Source organism: Platichthys flesus, chromosome 13 (genome assembly GCF_949316205.1).
Source record: "Platichthys flesus chromosome 13, fPlaFle2.1, whole genome shotgun sequence".
NCBI lineage: Eukaryota > Metazoa > Chordata > Actinopteri > Pleuronectiformes > Pleuronectidae > Platichthys > Platichthys flesus.
The window spans coordinates 7621887-7640181 of NC_084957.1; the positions used below are offsets into that span (position 1 = coordinate 7621887).

At 40.9% G+C, this 18295-nt stretch overlaps 1 protein-coding gene across 3 annotated transcripts; it reads left to right on the forward strand.

Annotated features, from left to right (window-relative positions):
• The first annotated feature begins 354 nt into the window (after window positions 1–354).
• agpat3 (1-acylglycerol-3-phosphate O-acyltransferase 3) lies at window positions 355–17531 on the forward strand. 3 transcript variants are annotated; one of them, XM_062401851.1, is made up of 10 exons: window positions 355–557; window positions 8689–8746; window positions 8925–9155; window positions 9704–9873; window positions 10023–10184; window positions 11814–11967; window positions 12063–12165; window positions 13269–13344; window positions 13728–13926; window positions 14085–17531. In XM_062401851.1, exons 3-10 carry the CDS (start codon window positions 8978–8980, stop codon window positions 14174–14176), a joined length of 1134 nt encoding a protein of 377 aa, XP_062257835.1. In that variant the 5' UTR covers window positions 355–557; window positions 8689–8746; window positions 8925–8977; the 3' UTR covers window positions 14177–17531. The 3 variants fall into 3 exon arrangements, with proteins under 3 accessions (XP_062257835.1, XP_062257836.1, XP_062257837.1); XM_062401852.1 differs by lacking the exon at window positions 355–557 and adding an exon at window positions 1321–1407; XM_062401853.1 differs by lacking the exon at window positions 355–557 and adding an exon at window positions 4218–4430.
• The last annotated feature ends 764 nt before the right edge of the window (window positions 17532–18295 follow it).

Here is an 18295-nt window from a genome sequence, read left to right on the forward strand (position 1 = left end):
TATGTATATTTTTCATTTAGAGGAGGGAAATGAATAACAAAATATGTGAATATCAGTATATTAAACGGCAAACTGTTACCTGAGGATAACATACAGTGTATTTCTGCACTAGGGAAACTTTGCAATACAAAAATAAAAGTTGACTATTATTATTTATTATGTATTTATATATAAATTAAATACCACCCCATGTGAACTGATGTAGAATAACAGGAGTAATGAGTATGATATTCTTTCAACAGTTCTTATATTTGTTGTTCTTGGATCAAAGACAGATACAAAAAAATGACAGGTTGTTTTATTTGTGTGAGAATGAATGAGGGGCCGGACCGGATGTAGAGCGCACTACCTTCAGATGGGCTTTGAGGAAATGTGGAGCTTTAACCGACAAACAATAGTGGTCTCGCAGATCGCATCACCTCAAGTCGTTTTTATTACGTTCCGGGAAACGGACGAAGTGAGAAGCGCTCAGTAGCAGAGTCGCTTCAGTCCACCGGAGAACGGAACGCAGCGGAGAACCTCCACCGGAACCCAAACACAGATCCACCGACTTTCAGGTGAGCCCACAGCACTGTTACTGACACTGACCGCTAACGCTAGCTGGCTAACTAGCTTAGCATGACGTTAGCAAGCGCCTCGGGTCGGTTAAGTGTTAACTTTACGTGTACATGAGGGGAACGTGGTTGTTGTTAGCTAGTGAACACTCCGGCTAACCGACTCCATCCTCCTCCTTGAATTGTAAATACGACTTTAACCGCAGCGGGCTAGCTGAGTTAGCATGCTGCCCGTGCACCATTAGCAGGTGGCCCCGTCCTTCCAGACATGCTCGGCGGAGTTGCTCAGTGACACCCGGGTCCAGGCTGGTGTCAGCGAGCGGTGACTTGTGCGCCGTCGCTGGCAGAGATAGCTCGACAGGCCGGCTCGTTTTTACTGTCTCGGGGTTTGAGGGGTAACGCGCTGCTTGCTGGCAACTTTTGAGTTGCGCACGCTGCTAGCTTATTATGACATTTCAAGAGACACGCGCAGTCACTGGTCGTGCTGGGGCGGCGTGGTTGTGTGGAGCCGTGCCCGCACTGATTGCATGTTAATATCCACTGGGTGTGTTTTACATTAATCAGCAAAGTGGACATGAACTGACACATGACACACTGGGCTGTGCTGGAGTTCATACTGGGTTCATTTAAAAAAAAAAAATGCTTTTACGCTGCGAGACCCCTGTGAGCCACCGTACGTCATCCAGCTGGCTCCGTGTTGACCTGCGTCGTACCACTCACACACACACACCCTCACAAAGTCGCCTGACGTAAGGTTACTGGAGTTCATTCAAATCTGCGGCTCAGGACCAGCACTAACATTAGGACTTGCAACTCAGTTTAACCCAGAAAGGCGAAGGAGAGCTAGACACAGGCAAGTGCTGTACCCTGATCATTCTTGTGTTAATGGTTTTTAAATGTCGGATCATTGTAATGGTGAGACTGGTGGAGCTCTGGGTAAGAGGAAAGTAGTGTTAGTATTGTAGAGCCACATGTTACATGTGTGGAATGCTCTATTACTGGGCTTTACTCAGACTTCATCAGCCAGACAGTTGTCTCAGTTGCAATCTTTACAATTATTTTTTAATGGCTACAAATTGACTGTCTAATGTTTTCAGAATTAGTGAAATCTATTTCATCTTCAACTATTATATTTACTTTAAATGCAAACCAAGTGTGTTCTGCAGTTTCCCCTAAGGAATAAGCCATGTCAGTGTTATTTTATTGCAGTTTTTGCAGGAGGCTTAAAACTACATTGGTCTTACAAACTGCACAGTAACAATGCAACGTCTTTGAGACACGCACATGTTGCATTGGTGTCCAAATAACATGTTTTTTTTTGGGGGGGGGGGGGTAATTTTCCATTTCTCTTGAAGGCTGAAACCTTATTAAGCCCTATGAAGCAAATTGTGATCTGGTTCAAAGCATGTTCCTCAAATCTTCGCAGGTGGTATATCTGAGCCATACAATTTAATACAAATACAGGGTTGGTGTAAAGTCCAGTGACGTGTCTGTTTACACGTTGTGAACAATTGAACTCTTATCTTTCCATCAAGCCAAAGTATGGCCCAAGAGGACTTTGAGACACAGAGATTCAGAGATATGCTTATATCTGAGCAGTTCCATCGTTCTCTTTAATCCCTCACCAGGGACATATTGTTTTATGAGCCTCTCAAGCATTTTGTGACAATCTGGTTAATTCCACAGTAACTTTGACATTTCATGTTCAACTTAGACAGGTCGTTTCACTTTTTACTTCCACTTATAGGCCTCTAAAATGCAAACTCAGCAGTATCAGCAATGGTGAGCTCAATCTCTTCTGTTGTTGGATCATATTTCATAGCTTCCTGACCTATGTAGGCTTGTTCATATGGCTGGTTTGATTTGTCAAGAAAAAAAAAAATCATATCAGTCAATATCGAATATTATAACGATATAAGTCCCATTTTCATTTCTTTAAATAATATTTTAATGACAGATTTTTGTTCCTGAGTAAAGGACAAACATTTGATAAATGTTAAACCTTTTACAAATATGAGGTAGGTCAATGTTCTTGACCTCCTCACTGTGCTTACACAAAGCATAAACATTATGGCTATATATATATATATATATATATATAGGTATTTTTTTATATTGTTGATGAAAATTATATTGTGATAAGTATTGACATTGTTTTTATTACCCAGCCCTACTTGTTCATAATCAAATTAATTGAATTCAGTATTGTTTTACCTGCTTAGTGTAACAGTATTTTAGGCCTGGTGTGGCTTTTAAGTGTCATTAGGCAATGAGTTGTAAGTATAGTTGTTTTTATTGAGAGTTGGGCAGTACAGTGTTCTAATGTGCACGAATATGCACTGTGCTTTGAAACATGAATGACCTTCGTTGTCCAGCTATCACAATGTATTTTTATCTCTTTGCATATTTGGCTTTAATGTCCACTGGCACGCCCTCAGGTCTGTACTCTAACCTTTGACCTATTTGGTGCAGTAAGTGCTTGACAGTTTATTTCTGCATCTTTCTGTGTGAGCCTCATTTGAAATTATTTCTTTGCAAGAATCCAAAGGCTTTTGTCTACTTGCCCACAAGCTCCATTTACCATCTTTGTGTGACTGAGTAATGTAGAAATGTCATGAATAATATTCTGTATCTAAGGTTCTCGCAGTGGGAGTTAGGATAGTGGATCTCTGATTTCCAGGCATTGGGTTAATTCATCCCTTATTACACTTGGCCAACAAGATTCAAAGCACAGCTTGGAAGTGGCTGTTTCAAAGACACTACTGACTCTCTGTCTTAGGTCATCCTGCCTGTCTATTGGTTTGTGTTACCAACAGTTCATATTTATCCGATAGATCCTTTAGTGTCTCCATTAGTAACTCAACCTCCTCCTCAGGTCCTATCTCCTGTGGTGTCCCCCAAGGTTTCACACTTGGTTCAGTCCTCTATTCCATCTACTTGCTTCCACTAGATCACAGAAAATTACTCTAATAGACCACAGCATCTTATTAGTGACATTTCTCTTCATCTTGGTAGTTTGGCATTCTCATAATAATGAAAACACATCTTATTCTTTAGCCTTTTAAATGTGCCTACATTTTTTTGTTGTGTAGTATTATGATTGTAGTTATTATAGTTATTATTGTTATCACTTCTTATCTGTTATCACGTTTTTAAAAGCACTTTGGATCAACAAAAATGTGTTGAATGCGTCATATAAATAAAGTTGAAGTTGGCCAATGGCAAGATGAGGCCTGAAATTCACCACTATGATTGGCCCTTTAGCGTGATGGATACCATTAGCGTAACAGAAGCCAATCTTCTAACTCTACCTTGTTCGGCAGAGTCCAGCCTTCTTATTTGTTAATGTAAATGAATAGTGACACATCCAGGGTGCCCATAGCCTGCTAATAAGCACTAATCTGATCCATTGGATTAGAGGATGGGAATGCATGTAAAACACCGCTTATGTGGGAGACACTGCTCATGTGTGTCTCCCTCCTTCGAGAAGTGAGCCATCTTTCACTCTATCTGGCATTCTCAGAAGAATTTTCATTTTTGCACTTGCGCTCAATGTAGAGCCACTGTTGCTGGTCATCTTCTGGGTGATTGGAAATATTTTGGTCGTCAGTGAACGACCAAGCAAGATCTTGGATCTGGCTGTGTTCTTGCTGTCGTCCTCATAATCTCTCTTTCCTACTGTGGGATTATCATGGCGACGAGGCAGGACAGCCTGTGACTATCCACTGCTCTCTGCAGGCCCTTCTTTATGTTTTTATTCTGGCTTTGATTTGGGAGGATACCAGTAGCCAAAATGCTGAACCAGAGTGCTGTGATGATCTTTACTGGGATCTGTGGGGCATTGGTCCTCATGGCAATGGCCTACTATGTCTACTGGTAAGTTAAACACGAGAGAGATGGTTCGTCTTGTGGTCACAGCAGATGAGGATCGCTCATACTAGATTAATAAGAACTTGTAAAAGAGATAGAAGTCATGTAATTACTACAGGGCATTACTCAGCCCTTCACTGTTCAGAGCAGAAGCTGCAAATAATATTCAATATGTATAATTAAAACAACAAGGGTGTGCTACCTGCCAAGATGTGGTGAAACTTTTTCAACATTTAGCTGGCGTCTGTTTTAATTTCAACAGCCTTTTCTCATACGAGAGAGTCCTGGCAACCCATGTTTATTTGTTGGCACAGAAGCTTGTTCAGGTGTTTTCCGGTTAAGGAAAGTCGAAGCAGCTGTCCTTCCTTAAGCAGCTTTAACCCAGGCAGTGTCTCTAATCTTTCCTTCAGGCTGTATGGGGCCACAGGTGGATCTCCACAGACCCTTTGGACTGTCAAACTGATTTGAAGTAAATCAGAGTAGATAATAACAAGAAATAAATATATAAGTGTTTGGACTTGTCTCTAGACCTTTTAAATCTAGCAAATATATTGAGAGCTTCTGCACAATACACACAGTGTATGAATTAGTGCCTGTTTATTCCAATTTAAATTACTTCATAAATGGACAAAGATGGGAACAAAAGGTGTTGAGTAATATGAGGTTTACGGAATGTTTATCTGACCTGTATTTCTGTTAAGGAGACCTTTTGGTATGCTGCCTCTGGTAGCACTGAACTTTAACAAGCTGGAATATCACCACCCCAGTGAGTGAGAGCTGGATAAAAGTGTGTCTGGTTTTTGGCCAGCTTGCTAGCTCTATCATTTTACACAGACGTTGTCCTGGTTTTGTGACTACCTCACCTGCCCCCACCCAAAATTCCATGTTTTCATTTTCATTACTATTATTATTATTAAATTATTACCTCCTGTTTTTTATCACACCTAAATCCACTTATATTCCTCAACTTTTAATCACATGTCCCTTTTATTTATGATTAATACCTTCCTGTTTCTTTATATACATTTATATAAGAAAAATAGAAACATTAAATGTTTCTATTTTTCTTTGAATGTTTCTAGCTTTTTTGTTGATATTTTTATTTTAATAACTGACATCAGTTATTATCAGGCAGAGACAAGAAAACTCTGAATTTCATTGCATTGATTACTTGTTTATTTCTGCATATGACATTGATGCCTTTGAACCTTTTGATGCTTTGAACCTTTAAACCTTTGAACTTTGAACCGATGCAGCAAAGTATAATAAAGGTCAACAGGCTGTGTAAAAGAGGCCACAGAAGTTGGTTAGCAAATGTTGGTTATGGGAACTTCCCTATTAAGCTTCACTATTGCTACGAGGTAAATTGCGAAACAGTCTAACGCTGGGTTCACACCGGACGCGGAAGCGACGCCAAAGCGAGGCGTAAGCGCTAATCCCTAGAGCGCCGGTGCTTGGCGGTTCACGCCGGGTGCGGTAGTGACGCCGAAGCGCCGCTGTTATCAGCCTGCAGTAAAAACGGCATTTAATATTTTTTTTCAAGCTTATACTTACTTGTTGCTCCAAAAGTAACTGCAACAACGTCCCAACATGTGTCCGAGGATCATACAACTCACTGTACTTTTCTCCACTTCAATTATTAATTTAATGTCATACATGTTGAAGAACTTCTCCGCTGTTTTCTCCGTTAAATGTCGGGTGTCGAGGGTAAATTACGTATTCTCCACTCAAACCTATGTGGAGAATACGTAGCCCCCCCCCCCTCTCTCTCTTTTTATCTTTATGACTGCTTGTGTGGCTGTAGTGGATGGGCAGAGGGGGACATTTAATAATGTGGTCGGTAAAAGTGGTAAAATTAAAACTCCTGGACAACAGAAGGTGATACAAAGTATGGGGTGCATATTTGATAATTAATCTCACATAAAAAATGTCGTCAATATTGTTGACTCGACGCCCAAACGATCGCTGCACGGCGCGAGGCAGCGGCGGCGCAACGCTACGCTTCAGCGTCCGGTGTGTTCAGCACAACGATTTAACATGGGAGTGGATGGGAGCCAGAGGATTTGCGCTATGCTTACGCCTCGCTTCGGCGTCGCTTCCGCGTCCGGTGTGAACCCGGCGTAACTCTCCACCACCTGGAATCCCACTAGGAACGAAAGTCAAATCTCGCACATTATACAGAGACAGCGACAATGACTGGCCTGATAATCAGAAACACCAGCATGCATAACAGTATTTTAACACATCTTATCTAAACTTCACATAATTAGAAACTTTTGTATGTTTGTAAACTCAATAAAACCATTGACATTCTGTGGATGTTCAAGTATGACTTTAATCCCTTCACATTCAGGCCAATTCTTTTTTTTCTATTATTGCATTGCAGTGTTGGTAGAAGGATTGATGCAACAGGGTAAGACTTGTTGCCACCAACAAATTGGCCGTGTGTCAACTATGTCTGAAAATTATATTACTAAATTCTTAGGCTTTTTGGTTTGCTTAATTTGTTAAATGAAAGCTAGTTGTAAGGTAGGTTGTTAAAGCCATACAAACTAATAAAAGTTAATGTAAATGTATTGAGGTTACTTGGAAAATTACTTGTAATTTGGATCATGAGTTTCCAGGTGGTTGATAATGTTGAGTAGATAAAGCACCTTCTTCAACTGTTCATAATAATATCTGCTCTTGTACTAGACATATTAGACGATTGTTTGTTTTTATAGAGGAACTTGTGAAAACAAAATTTTGTAAAATAATATATAAAGAAACCTTCAGCCCGAAAATCGCCCTGCAAACAATACAGTGTCTGTGGCGGAAGACTGACATGAGTGTCGCACAGGGAGATTTTGTCACTGTCTCTTCCTTGTTGTACAGATTGCAGCGTGCTGTAGAAAGGAAACACCAGAAGGCCTCTTTTTTTATAGTGATTTGCTGACACAGTTATAGCAGTGAATGCAGGTGACGGTCCATATGTTGTTGGTGCTTGTACTGCAGTTAATCTGGTTACAATCGGGAGCAAGAATGTTTAGCACTCACAGTGAATTGGGTCATTAAGTCCAATATTAATGCACTGCTATTAAATCTAGAGTGTGGAGCTTTTACATGTAAATTAACGTCTGCTTCATTTCAAAAACGATGATTAATCCTGCCGTAGCCAGGTTTATGTGTTCTTGCGCTACCAGAAGGGGGAGACAGAAGTTACCCCCTTCAGGTTTCAATTTTATGTTTTGGTGAATCGAATCAAGAGCTCTATTTCCACAGATTAAATGTATCATAACAGTAAAAAAGGAGGTTAACATTAACCAACGTTCTCCACACAGATCTGAAGAAACAACATATCTGGAAGATTAGAAACACTTTTAATCGTCACTTCAAACTTAAATATTTGACATTTCAGTTGCTACTCTTAAGATGTGAGTGGTTGAACAAGCAGAGCTGCTTTGTTGGCCAGTATGTTACGTAATGTGAGATGTTCTTGAGAAAAGTGAGAACCTGGTGTTTTTGACAGAACATTAACTGTTATCTGGGGCAGTTAGGCAACTTTTTACCCACAATATCTCTGCTGTCATCCGCCTGTTCCAGCATGCCTTGCTCTAACATGGAAACACCCAAACTGGTTCCTAGTCTGATGAATGTAGTCACATCCTTACAAAGGGCCCATTAAATATTTCCAGTTCATCTGTTCCATGAACCTGAAGCTCCAATAAGGAAACTCCCACAGGCCCAGACAGAACTGTAAAAATCCACACTAGTACTATTACAATCACTGGCCGCATGTAGTGCAGTGCCCTGCATCTTAGACTGCAACAATTCACCACATTTTCTAGATCAATTAAGCAGTTAATGACATTTGAGATGTTGTAATGAACAAATGCACACAGAAGCTGAACTATGCAGAAATTATGTTGACTCTGCATCTTGTAAAATAACTTTTTGTAATCTAGTAAAATGTAATTAGCTCTAGCAAATCTACAACAGTGCTAAACTTATGAATTTTAGGCACCTCTTTAGCCACTCAAATATGCTATTAGAAATCCTGTCACAGCAATTACCTTTTGGTTCATGTTGACTTTCCACCCACACTGAGAATGATGGAGGATATTTCCTTTCTCCTGGGTCATTATCTAACAAAGTTCAAACTGACTGAGCAAACAAGCACAGCATACATTGTTAATATCCCTGTAATGATACTGAAATGTTGCCCTTTTTTTGTTTTATATCACTTTGGCCTGGTACCTCAACCTCTGTTCTGCTTCTATCACAGGACAGTAGTATTGGCCGACGGACCGTGTAAACGCGGCTTGTAAAAGGATCCCACCGTGGTAAGAGACACTGAGATTTATTTTAATTTCTTTTTTGAGAACTTTTTTGTCTGCAGAATAACATGTCTTCTATTATTTAATTGTTTCGGATATAGTACACCCATTATTTTCACCCTCGTTCTCTTTCGTTCCCCGTCTCTCACTGATGATGTCCTCTTTGCTGTGCTCTCTCACTCAGGTTGGTCGTAGTGTGTAGAGAGGAGCCTACTCCGCCCTCCAGGCTCCTCAGCCATGGCTCTTCTGGGCTACCTGAAGAGCCTCTTTATCCTGCAGTTGCTGATGGGCTTTGTGTTTGTGGTGAGCGGCCTCATCATAAACTTCATCCAGCTCTGCACCTGCATCCTCTGGCCCATCAACAGACAGCTCTACCGCAGAATCAACTGCCGGCTCTCCTACTCGCTCTGGAGTCGTGAGTAGATGATACCTATTCTGTTGTAAAATATAGTTTTATATTTTGGATAACATAAAGAAAGAAAGAGGCAGCGTGCAGTCTATTCACACTTGGTATGGCCACCTATCAAATGTTCCTAGCTTTGAGTGTGATAAATATTAGTCCTCTGCAGCCTCATCCTCCACAATGTCACCAGGCTCCAACTGACTTGATATGTCTGCCATTTTGTTACTGGCCTGACAGTGGACTGTGGGTTTATCAGAGCTTTTTTGACACAAATAGCTCCCTGAATGGGTTAATGAGAGCTGCCGAGGCTCAGATACACATAACTATAGCAGCAAAATAATGATCTTGAAAAATCTAAAACACTAATTCAGCTTGCTGATAATAATCTGAGGATATAAAAATAGTACTGTTATTATTTAACAAAACTGTCAATGACATATACTGTAAGAAAAATGCTTTGGTTCAGTAGTTTTAGTCTAGTTCATATTTTAGATTTTATTTAGTTGCCAATTATATTTTTTTACCTGCTGAATACAAATGAAATCTTGTGCTATGTGCAGAGCTGGTGATGCTGCTGGAGTGGTGGTCGGGCACAGATTGCACCCTATACACCGACCAGGCTACGGTGGACATGTTTGGCAAAGAGCATGCCATCATCATCCTCAACCACAACTTTGAAATCGACTTCCTCTGTGGCTGGACCATGTGTGAAAGATATGGCATCTTAGGGGTTAGTATAGTAACATAGTATGACTCAGAGTTTCAAACACACATCTTTGCATAACTTTTTTGCAATATGCCACTCTTGATGACCTCAATCCGTTTTGTGAGGGATCCATGCTTTTGTAATAACAACGTACACCTGTTCTTTGTCTCTAGAGTTCAAAAGTGCTGGCCAAACACGAGCTGCTGAAGGTTCCTCTGATTGGCTGGACCTGGTACTTCCTAGAAATAGTCTTCTGCAAAAGAAAGTGGGAAGAGGACAAAAAAACTGTCTTCAAGGGACTGAGCAGACTCAAAGATTATCCTGAATATATGTGGGTAAGTAGACACACACACACCTAGCGGATCTGACTTATGATGTGTGTAAGAGTTTAAGCAGCACTTTGGATTTCTTTATTTTTTCTCTTTTCTTTTCAAGCTCCCACACAACCTTTTGCATGAATACCATATCAGTGAACTCTAGCTCAGTTGCTCAATAAGGTTTCTGAAATATCCTCTGGGAATAGACTTCTTATGAAGAAACAGACATGTAGCTGCCTGAGCCCAACATTTCAGCAAATGCAGATATGAAGTGGGGTCTGAAAGTTAGTCAAGTCATAATTATTTGCATAGCAAATTAAAAACCGGAGTTGAGCCAACTTCTTGAGGGAAGTTCTTCAAGTTTAGTTGGACTCATGAATCCCCTCATTAGATTCTGTGGTCAAAGGTCACGGTGACCTCATTTGCCAGTGAACAAGATGTATCACGAACACCCATAGGGAATCTAATTAAACCTGGCACAAACTTTCACTTGGAAATAAGGATAAACTGATTTCAATTTGGAAGGCAAAGGTCAAGGTGACCTCACAAAACCTTTTATTCCCCTCCTGAACATGTTATCTTTGGAAAGCCAAGAGAGAATCCTCTCCAGTTTGGCAAAACAGGCTCAGGTAGACAAGGATTGGGCTCAAAAGTCAAGACAATAGCCTCACAACAATGGTTTTTGGCCTCTTGAACATAATAGTCTGCCAGTAGGGAATCTCTTCACATTTTGACCAGATGTCACTTGTTCTCAAATCTCAGCTGTTTTTATAGGGAGCACAGTGTTATTAATACCTATGGAAACAATAGCTAAAAGTACAAAGACAATATCAGAGTTGTGATAAACTGTCAGTGGTTGAGTTTTCACAGAGAAGATATATTCTTCCTCTCTTTTTTATACATATATTGATCTTGGCAATGCACAGATATCATGTTCTGTGTGTGTTTGCACCAGCTGTGTTTGAAATGCACCGACGGTAGGGAGCGGGTTTATTGTATTTTCTGTTAAACTTCATGAACTGGACTTTCCACAGAGCACAGTGTGAGGGAGCTTTCATCCTGCTCGGTGATGCACAGCAGTTCTTTCTCTTGATATAACGAGTGTTTTACATTCAAACCTGGTGCGGACAGCACTCACTGGTCCTTATAGGTCATTGCTGAAGGTGTGAAGCGCCTTGTGTTACAGATATTCAGAATCACTCCACCAGCCGAGATTAGGCTGATCAGCAGTTGATCTAATTACCTCTTAAGTTGAGCATCCGGCAACTGCTAATGACAGTTTGTTTTGTGGTCAGATTATCCAAGTCACTGCCTTTGGTTGAGCCGAGTCACTCCCATACTATTACCTAGGATGTGAGATGGGGTCATTCTGTTCATGTCAAATGGTTATGAGTGATTGTATAAGTTTAAGTTGAATTGCAAAAATGTTTTGAAATTAACCATTTCCCCCAAAAAGTTGCTTTATAATGTCATAAAGACCTAGAAAAAGACTTGTCATGGCTGAAATGTCATTACTTATCTGAAGTAATTCTGTAATTATACCAAGCAAAAGAAGGGTAGTGGATGTGACGGGAGAAAAGAGGTCACCTTAAGTCGGCATTTGTGTCTTTCTGTGTTTGTTAACTCCTCTCTCTCTTCCCTTCACAGTTTCTTCTGTACTGCGAGGGAACCCGTTTTACAGAGAAGAAACACCAAATCAGTATGGAGATTGCAGAGAGCAAAGGTCTCCCCAAGCTCAAATACCATCTACTACCCCGAACCAAAGGATTTACCACAACACTGCAGTGTCTTAAGGGCACAGGTACTGTATAGAAATACACACACACACAGAGTTCATCATATTTAAATCACATGTTTTTGGTTCTCAATGTTTTTTTTTCTTCGCTTTTCTTACAGTAACTGCTGTGTACGATGTTACTCTGAACTTCAAAGATAACCAAACCCCCACTCTCCTGGGTATCGTCAACGGCAAGACATACAAATCGGACCTGAGTGTGAGGTGAGTGCCAGCTTCGCCCTCCATTTACCTCAGAATGACCTGTTATTGTAAAGATGATGCATCCCACTGCCAGCTGTGCCGGCTCTCTTCGAGTGGAAGGTGATGAATGTAGTTTTAATCTCGTTGCCTCCCTCCAATAACATTTTTTTCCTTTAACATTGAAACAGACAGTGAGTGTGCTTGGGATGTTGGCAGGCTTCCCAGTGTGTTTGTGGTTTCAGAACAGTAACTCTAATGGGCAGAGCACGCCTACTGAGTATAGAACAGGTCAGGAGATGGAAATAGATCAGGAGGGCTCCTGCTGAACAGCCTTGGAAAGACATGTATTTATTCTAGATAGCAAAACTGAATGAAAACAAATATTTGTTTTTAACTCAATTAAAGTGAGGGAGAGAACCTTTTTTAGTTTTGCGGAAACGTGGAATAGTTAGTAGAGTAGATTATTGTTAGTAGAGTCCTCTAGTGTTGAGTCACTGCCATAACAGAATGGTATTGACCACCTTTGTTTTTTACATTGCATATGTCTGTATTAGGGGAAAACAAGCATTGACCATGCTTGTCAGGTATAGGGTGACCCAGCTTATAGTAAATGCATGGAGCTCAGGTTGAGTTTGAACAAAAAAAAAAACATAATGCCTGTCTGATTCGGTTTGATTTAGTTATAGAAAGATACAGGATTGGGAGAAGTGGTGATAAACAAATTGAAAATACAAGTTTTGTGCCATCATTAGTTTTCAATGCAGAGTCACACTTCACCTTTGGTTCTCCTCGTTCCTACTCGCGTCACTGACTCTCCCTGCTTACAGTCATTTAAATGACCTGCTTCTGTGCATCCTGTTTCATTTTTGGAGGTCAAATGGTTTGTAATAGTATCCATTTGTGTGTAGTTGTGTTTGCTTGAGTTTGTGTTCTCCCAGGATTTAGGTGGTTGCTTGTTGACGGAGTCTAAACATAAATGACCTCCACCCAGTGTGCCGTCCTTTGCATTTGTCTCGGTTGTTCTTCACGTGCACATTTCTAACTGTCATTGCTAACATTGTAATGAGGCTGAAACCAAATGTGATTCAGATCTAGCGTTAAGTTATTTACTGTTTCCCATCCAGACGGTTCCCTGTGGAGGAAATACCAGATGATGAGAAGGAGTGTGCCAATTGGCTGCACAAGCTCTACCAAGAGAAGGTAAAACTGACATTTAAAACTTTATATAGGATTAAAATGACAAAGAATGGATTAAAATGATGTAGCAGCGATTCCAGGTTCAAGCCTTTACTGTGCTCAACAGAAAAAAAAAGCAGCACAATCAAGCCACAGTTAAAGACACATCTTCATAAACAAACATCAGAGAAGCTGTGCACATTCTCGAAAGTTGTAAAATGTTTCTGAGATTGAAGTGGTTTTTGAATAATATTTTAACACAGTCCAGAAGTTCCTCCCAATACTATCAATTAAACTTTGTTTTTATCATTTATTAGTCTGAACCGTGACTGTTTGTGAATATTTAAATATGGTGACTGTTTTTCATGTCATACATGATCACTTAATGTTTTTCTTCTCTGACACAGGATGCCTTACAGGAACACTACAGCAAGGAAGGCAAGTTCCCCGGACCCACAATAATCCCACCTCGTCGACTATGGACGCTGCTGAACTTCCTGTTTTGGGCCACCCTGCTGCTGTCGCCCCTCATCAATTTTGCTTGTGGAGTGGTTGTCAGCGGTTCCCCCCTCCTCATCATTGGCTTCATCTTATTCCTCATCATAGGTAACACATGCATGATATATCTTCCACATGAAGATCCAGACTGTGGCTCTTTACCTGGAAAAAGTTAAATTCAAGGTTTTGGATTTACGTTTTATTTAGCGTTTAATTTTCTCTCTTTGTTCACTCCACCTCTTTTTTTGCCTTTGCTCTCTCCCCAGCTTCCATAGCTATCCGACGCCTCATCGGGGTCACGGAGGTGAAGAAAACAGGCTCCAGTTATGGAAACCAGGAGGCCAAGAAAGAAAACTAAAGTGCGTCACCCCCTTAACCCCAAACACCTCCCGTCCCCCTACTCCAGTGAACGGCCCTCTCTGTGTGGCCGTCCCGCGGTGTCTCACCCCTACCCAGCTACTTTCTCCTCCTACCGTCGAGTCTGTTGGTAGGTCGCGGAGGAGAAAACTAAATAGACCAGAGTTAGAAATTTGAATAGCACTTGAGTGAGAGAGAAAGAGCATAGAAGGTCATGGGGGGTGGGTCAAGCTCTCTGTTGTAACACAAAACAAAATGGAGAGGGAGACACAGCATCATAGCCCTGCTGTATCTTTCTTAATCCAGCTCGTCCCCATCCCAGACACATTCATATTCTGTAAACACCCAAGGTCAAGCTCCTCACCTGTCACATGGACAGTCAGTCCGCCCATCGTCTGCTCTTGCACTACCTACCTCCAAATCCAGTCATGGTCATCAGCCAAACAGAGTGTGGGGGTGTGCTCAAAACACAAATGAATCCACATTTGTTCATTTCAACCATCCAGGGGCAGTGTGTGACTGCAACATCTGTGAAATGCAGGATGTCTCCCTTGGGACCCGGTGCCCCTAAGGGTCGATTCACCCAGATCACAAAATACATGTACCATTTCAACTTTCACATATCAAGCAATGCAGATAGTTCTGGTTTTTATACAGGCAAAGTCTGCGATTTCAACTATCGTGCTGAAAAATGGAGGTTAATAAAAATATGTTCATGATGTTCAATCATTGTTGAAGTTTATTTGACAAAGGTGAGAGCAGAAACAGTGTCTGTCTTGTTGGAAAATAATTAATAGTTTTCATTGGAAACTGTTTTAAATGTAAAGAAAAGGGAATTCATCATCTGATTATCAAAGTAGCTTGGCAGATAGTTTCTGTGAAAAGACAATTCACTTTTGTTTGAGTTTTTCAAATTATGATTTAATTTCATTTAAGAACGGTTGATCGCATTCAGTTTCCTTTTTTGTATCAGGGCAGGAGCAGAAGGCTCAGAGCATGGAACTCAAAACTATATAAATTCCACATCGTGTCCGGGGCTGAAGTGGGAAAGATATCTAGTTTTATTTGAATCTTGTGATGTTGGTGAATCAACCCGTTAACTTCCTGGTGTGAAAACCTGCCATCGGTTACAGGGGTCATGTGCAGCCCGCAGCACCAACACACATTCATTCACTCCTATTGTCATTTGATTTACACAGACAGAAATCTATATATACATGTTATCATTCGTCTTTTTAACATGCCGGGATCAGCTGACCCTGAGGGTTTGCTGGTCATTTACCCAGAAATCCCAGTCTGAACACTTAGGCACTTCAACCTACCCACTAGCACTCTGATGCCAGTTCAAATGCAGCCCACGCCGCTTTGGTTGATGTGACTGATCTGCTGCTGAGTGGCGGTTGATTCCAGAGAAAGGTCACGGCCTGTCTCCATGAAGCCTCACAGCTGTTCGCACATTATTTAGCTTTCCTGATATAGAACTGATATTTTAACCTTTGCCTTAAATCAAGCTTGCTCAGGCGAGGGATTTGCTTATTTGCCGGCCCTTTAAAACAGCACCCGCCTCTTCCCTCTGTTATGATTGAAATACCGACCCTCTCCCTGCCATTACTGCAGTGCAGGGGGGGGCATGTATTTGGTTAAAAAATGAATGACTAATTGAGAACCAATGTTACTCTTTTAAAGTGGAGACTGAGGAAGGTGTTGCTTTGATTAAGGCTGAACTCTGTGTGCAACTTTGTTCCTCTGGACATCAGCACAGCGACATCTGGTCATCGCTGCTGCACTTTCATTTCTACACATTTTAGAATCGCTCATCCCAGAGTTGGTGGTTTTTAACTCCGTTTCCTGGTCCTCAAATTCAAACAATGGTAGCAAACCACGAGGGGATATTCTGTGTCCTGCTCTCTCTCCGCCCCTCCGCCCTGCTGTGCCACATGCAGTATCTCACGTTTCTCTTTTCAGTTTCTGTTTTTCCCCCGTCACTCGTCAGCAGCGATATGTTGTGTCCTTTCTGTAGAGCTCTCTCAACCCAGACAGACTTCATGCAAAGCCTTAATAGACAGTGCTGCTTAGTTTTTTTTTGTGTGTTAAAAATGTAGAACGCTAACTTGAGCCCCTGTTGTAGTGAAGGATCAACATGTGAAAGATGTCCTCCAGTATAGCAAGCAAGTTTCTGGGATTAGCTGTCAAGTGACTTGTTCTTAAGTCATAAAATAAAGAAATAACGAGAACTGAGAATGGATTCAAGTCACGTTCATAATTTAACCACTTTTTTTGTACACAAAGTTAGTTGGAGTTGCTTTTACCTCAAATTCTTGTGAAAAGCTTTAGGATCTTAGCCAATTTTTCTTTTAAGAAATATCCTCAAATGTGCAGCATCAAATGATAAAGCACTTCAGTCCATCCTGTCAATCAAACTCATTTTCAACAGCAGTTCAAACCAGTAGAAAAGCTTTTGCTTTGGGTGTTTGTTTTTTTACAATACAATTAAAGTATTTAGAGTCCTTCACCTTTTTCACTTGGCAGCTTTATGCTAAAATCATAGAAATGTTTTCCCCAGGACTAGATATTGAAAAAGAGAAACTGAAATATCACGTTGACATACATTTTGCAGACATGTTTCTATGACACATAACTTTTGGCACAGATGTTTCTACAACTTGAATTCACACGTGGTAAACTCAACTGATTTGGTCTGGCACACACCAAGTTATGAGGTCAAAGGAACTTCTCTGGGTGGAGGGAAAGCTGAGGAAGATCCGAGTGCTCAGAACCTCAGATTGTACCTTGGGTTTGTCTTCCTCCTTCCTACGAGACGAAACAGGTCTGACTTAGGGACGATTCTGCTAATCTGCTTGAGAGAGACAAGCAGAGCTCTGAGGTGAAGCTGTATGGACAGAACTGAAAATGGCTGTGCACTGACAGCAACCCAGAAGACTTGAGGCTCTGATCGCTGCCAAAGATGCAACTGTAGGAACTACAACTTCTAAATACTTTCTAAATGTGATATTTCAGTTTTCCTTCTTTAATACATTTGCAAAACTTCCTTAACTCTGTTTTCACTTTGTCTTTATGGAATAATGATTGTAGGGGGATCTGAGGAAACATGATTTAAATGTTTTTAGCTTCAAGCTGTAACACGATGTGAAAAAGTTGAAGGTGTCGAACTGTGACAGTTTACTTTTCTTTTCTGATTTTTCTGGAATCAAATATCATCAGAAATTGACTATGATTTTCAAATTCAAAGATATTTCTGTTAGTTACTCCTTTTGTGGCAGTTTCTTTGTTTTCTAAGGCGGTTTTAATGTTTTCCTCAAACAAAAACACTTAAACATTAAAGGATTTCATCACTACGCAACACTTACTCTTGACTTCTTTGGATTTGTGTGAGTTTCTCTGTTTGCACTGCAGTCGAAGTGAAAGGAAAGTAGGTTTTCCACCCTCCATGTTTTATCTTCATCGTCATCAGCCATTTTTCACAGAGACACACTGGCATCCTCCTCCTCCTCGAGATCATGACACAGCCATATCCTTCCATTAACACACTGTAAAGTCCCTAATGTTGTGTTGCTATGTAGAAACTGAAAATATGCACATAAGTTAAATGATGAATGTCACATTCACTTTTAGAACTTGTAGAGTTGTATGTAGCAGTTGTTTGGCAGTAGACCCGAATGAGACAAACCAACAGGACATGTCGGATCCACTCACAGAAATGTGACGGCATAAATATGTACATAATGTAAATGACGCCGTGACATTCAGTTCTAGAAATGGCTGAGATGCTCTTCTGTTATTTTTGCACGCCGTGCATTCAGGCTACAACCAAATGTAAACCAGTGTTGAAAAGCTGCAGAGCGAGAGTCAAACAGAGCCGGCCTCACAGGAGCAGTTTACAAAGTCATCAGCCCAGGTCGCCTGTCAGGTCTGGAGCTGCAAATACCTGCAGGGACGCCTCTGATTCAAACAAGAAGACTGTGGTCACAGACGATGCTTACCGAGCATTTTTCACTGACTTTGTAATAAATCATGGTTTCTTACTGTAGTCATTACTTTTTGCATGATGTGCATCATTGCACAGTCACTGAATCGAGTTAATTCTGACTCAGGGACTCTT

What these genes read in the sequence shown, in the direction of transcription:
- agpat3 (XM_062401851.1), top strand. Translation starts at nt 8,978, where the DNA reads ATGGCTCTTCTGGGCTACCTGAAGAGCCTCTTTATCCTGCAGTTGCTG. An exon ending in ATTATCCTGAATATATGTGG is followed by an intron (nt 10,185 to 11,813) that starts GTAAGTAGACAC and finishes TTCCCTTCACAG; the next exon opens with TTTCTTCTGTACTGCGAGGG. An exon ending in CATCTTATTCCTCATCATAG is followed by an intron (nt 13,927 to 14,084) that starts GTAACACATGCA and finishes CTCTCTCCCCAG; the next exon opens with CTTCCATAGCTATCCGACGC.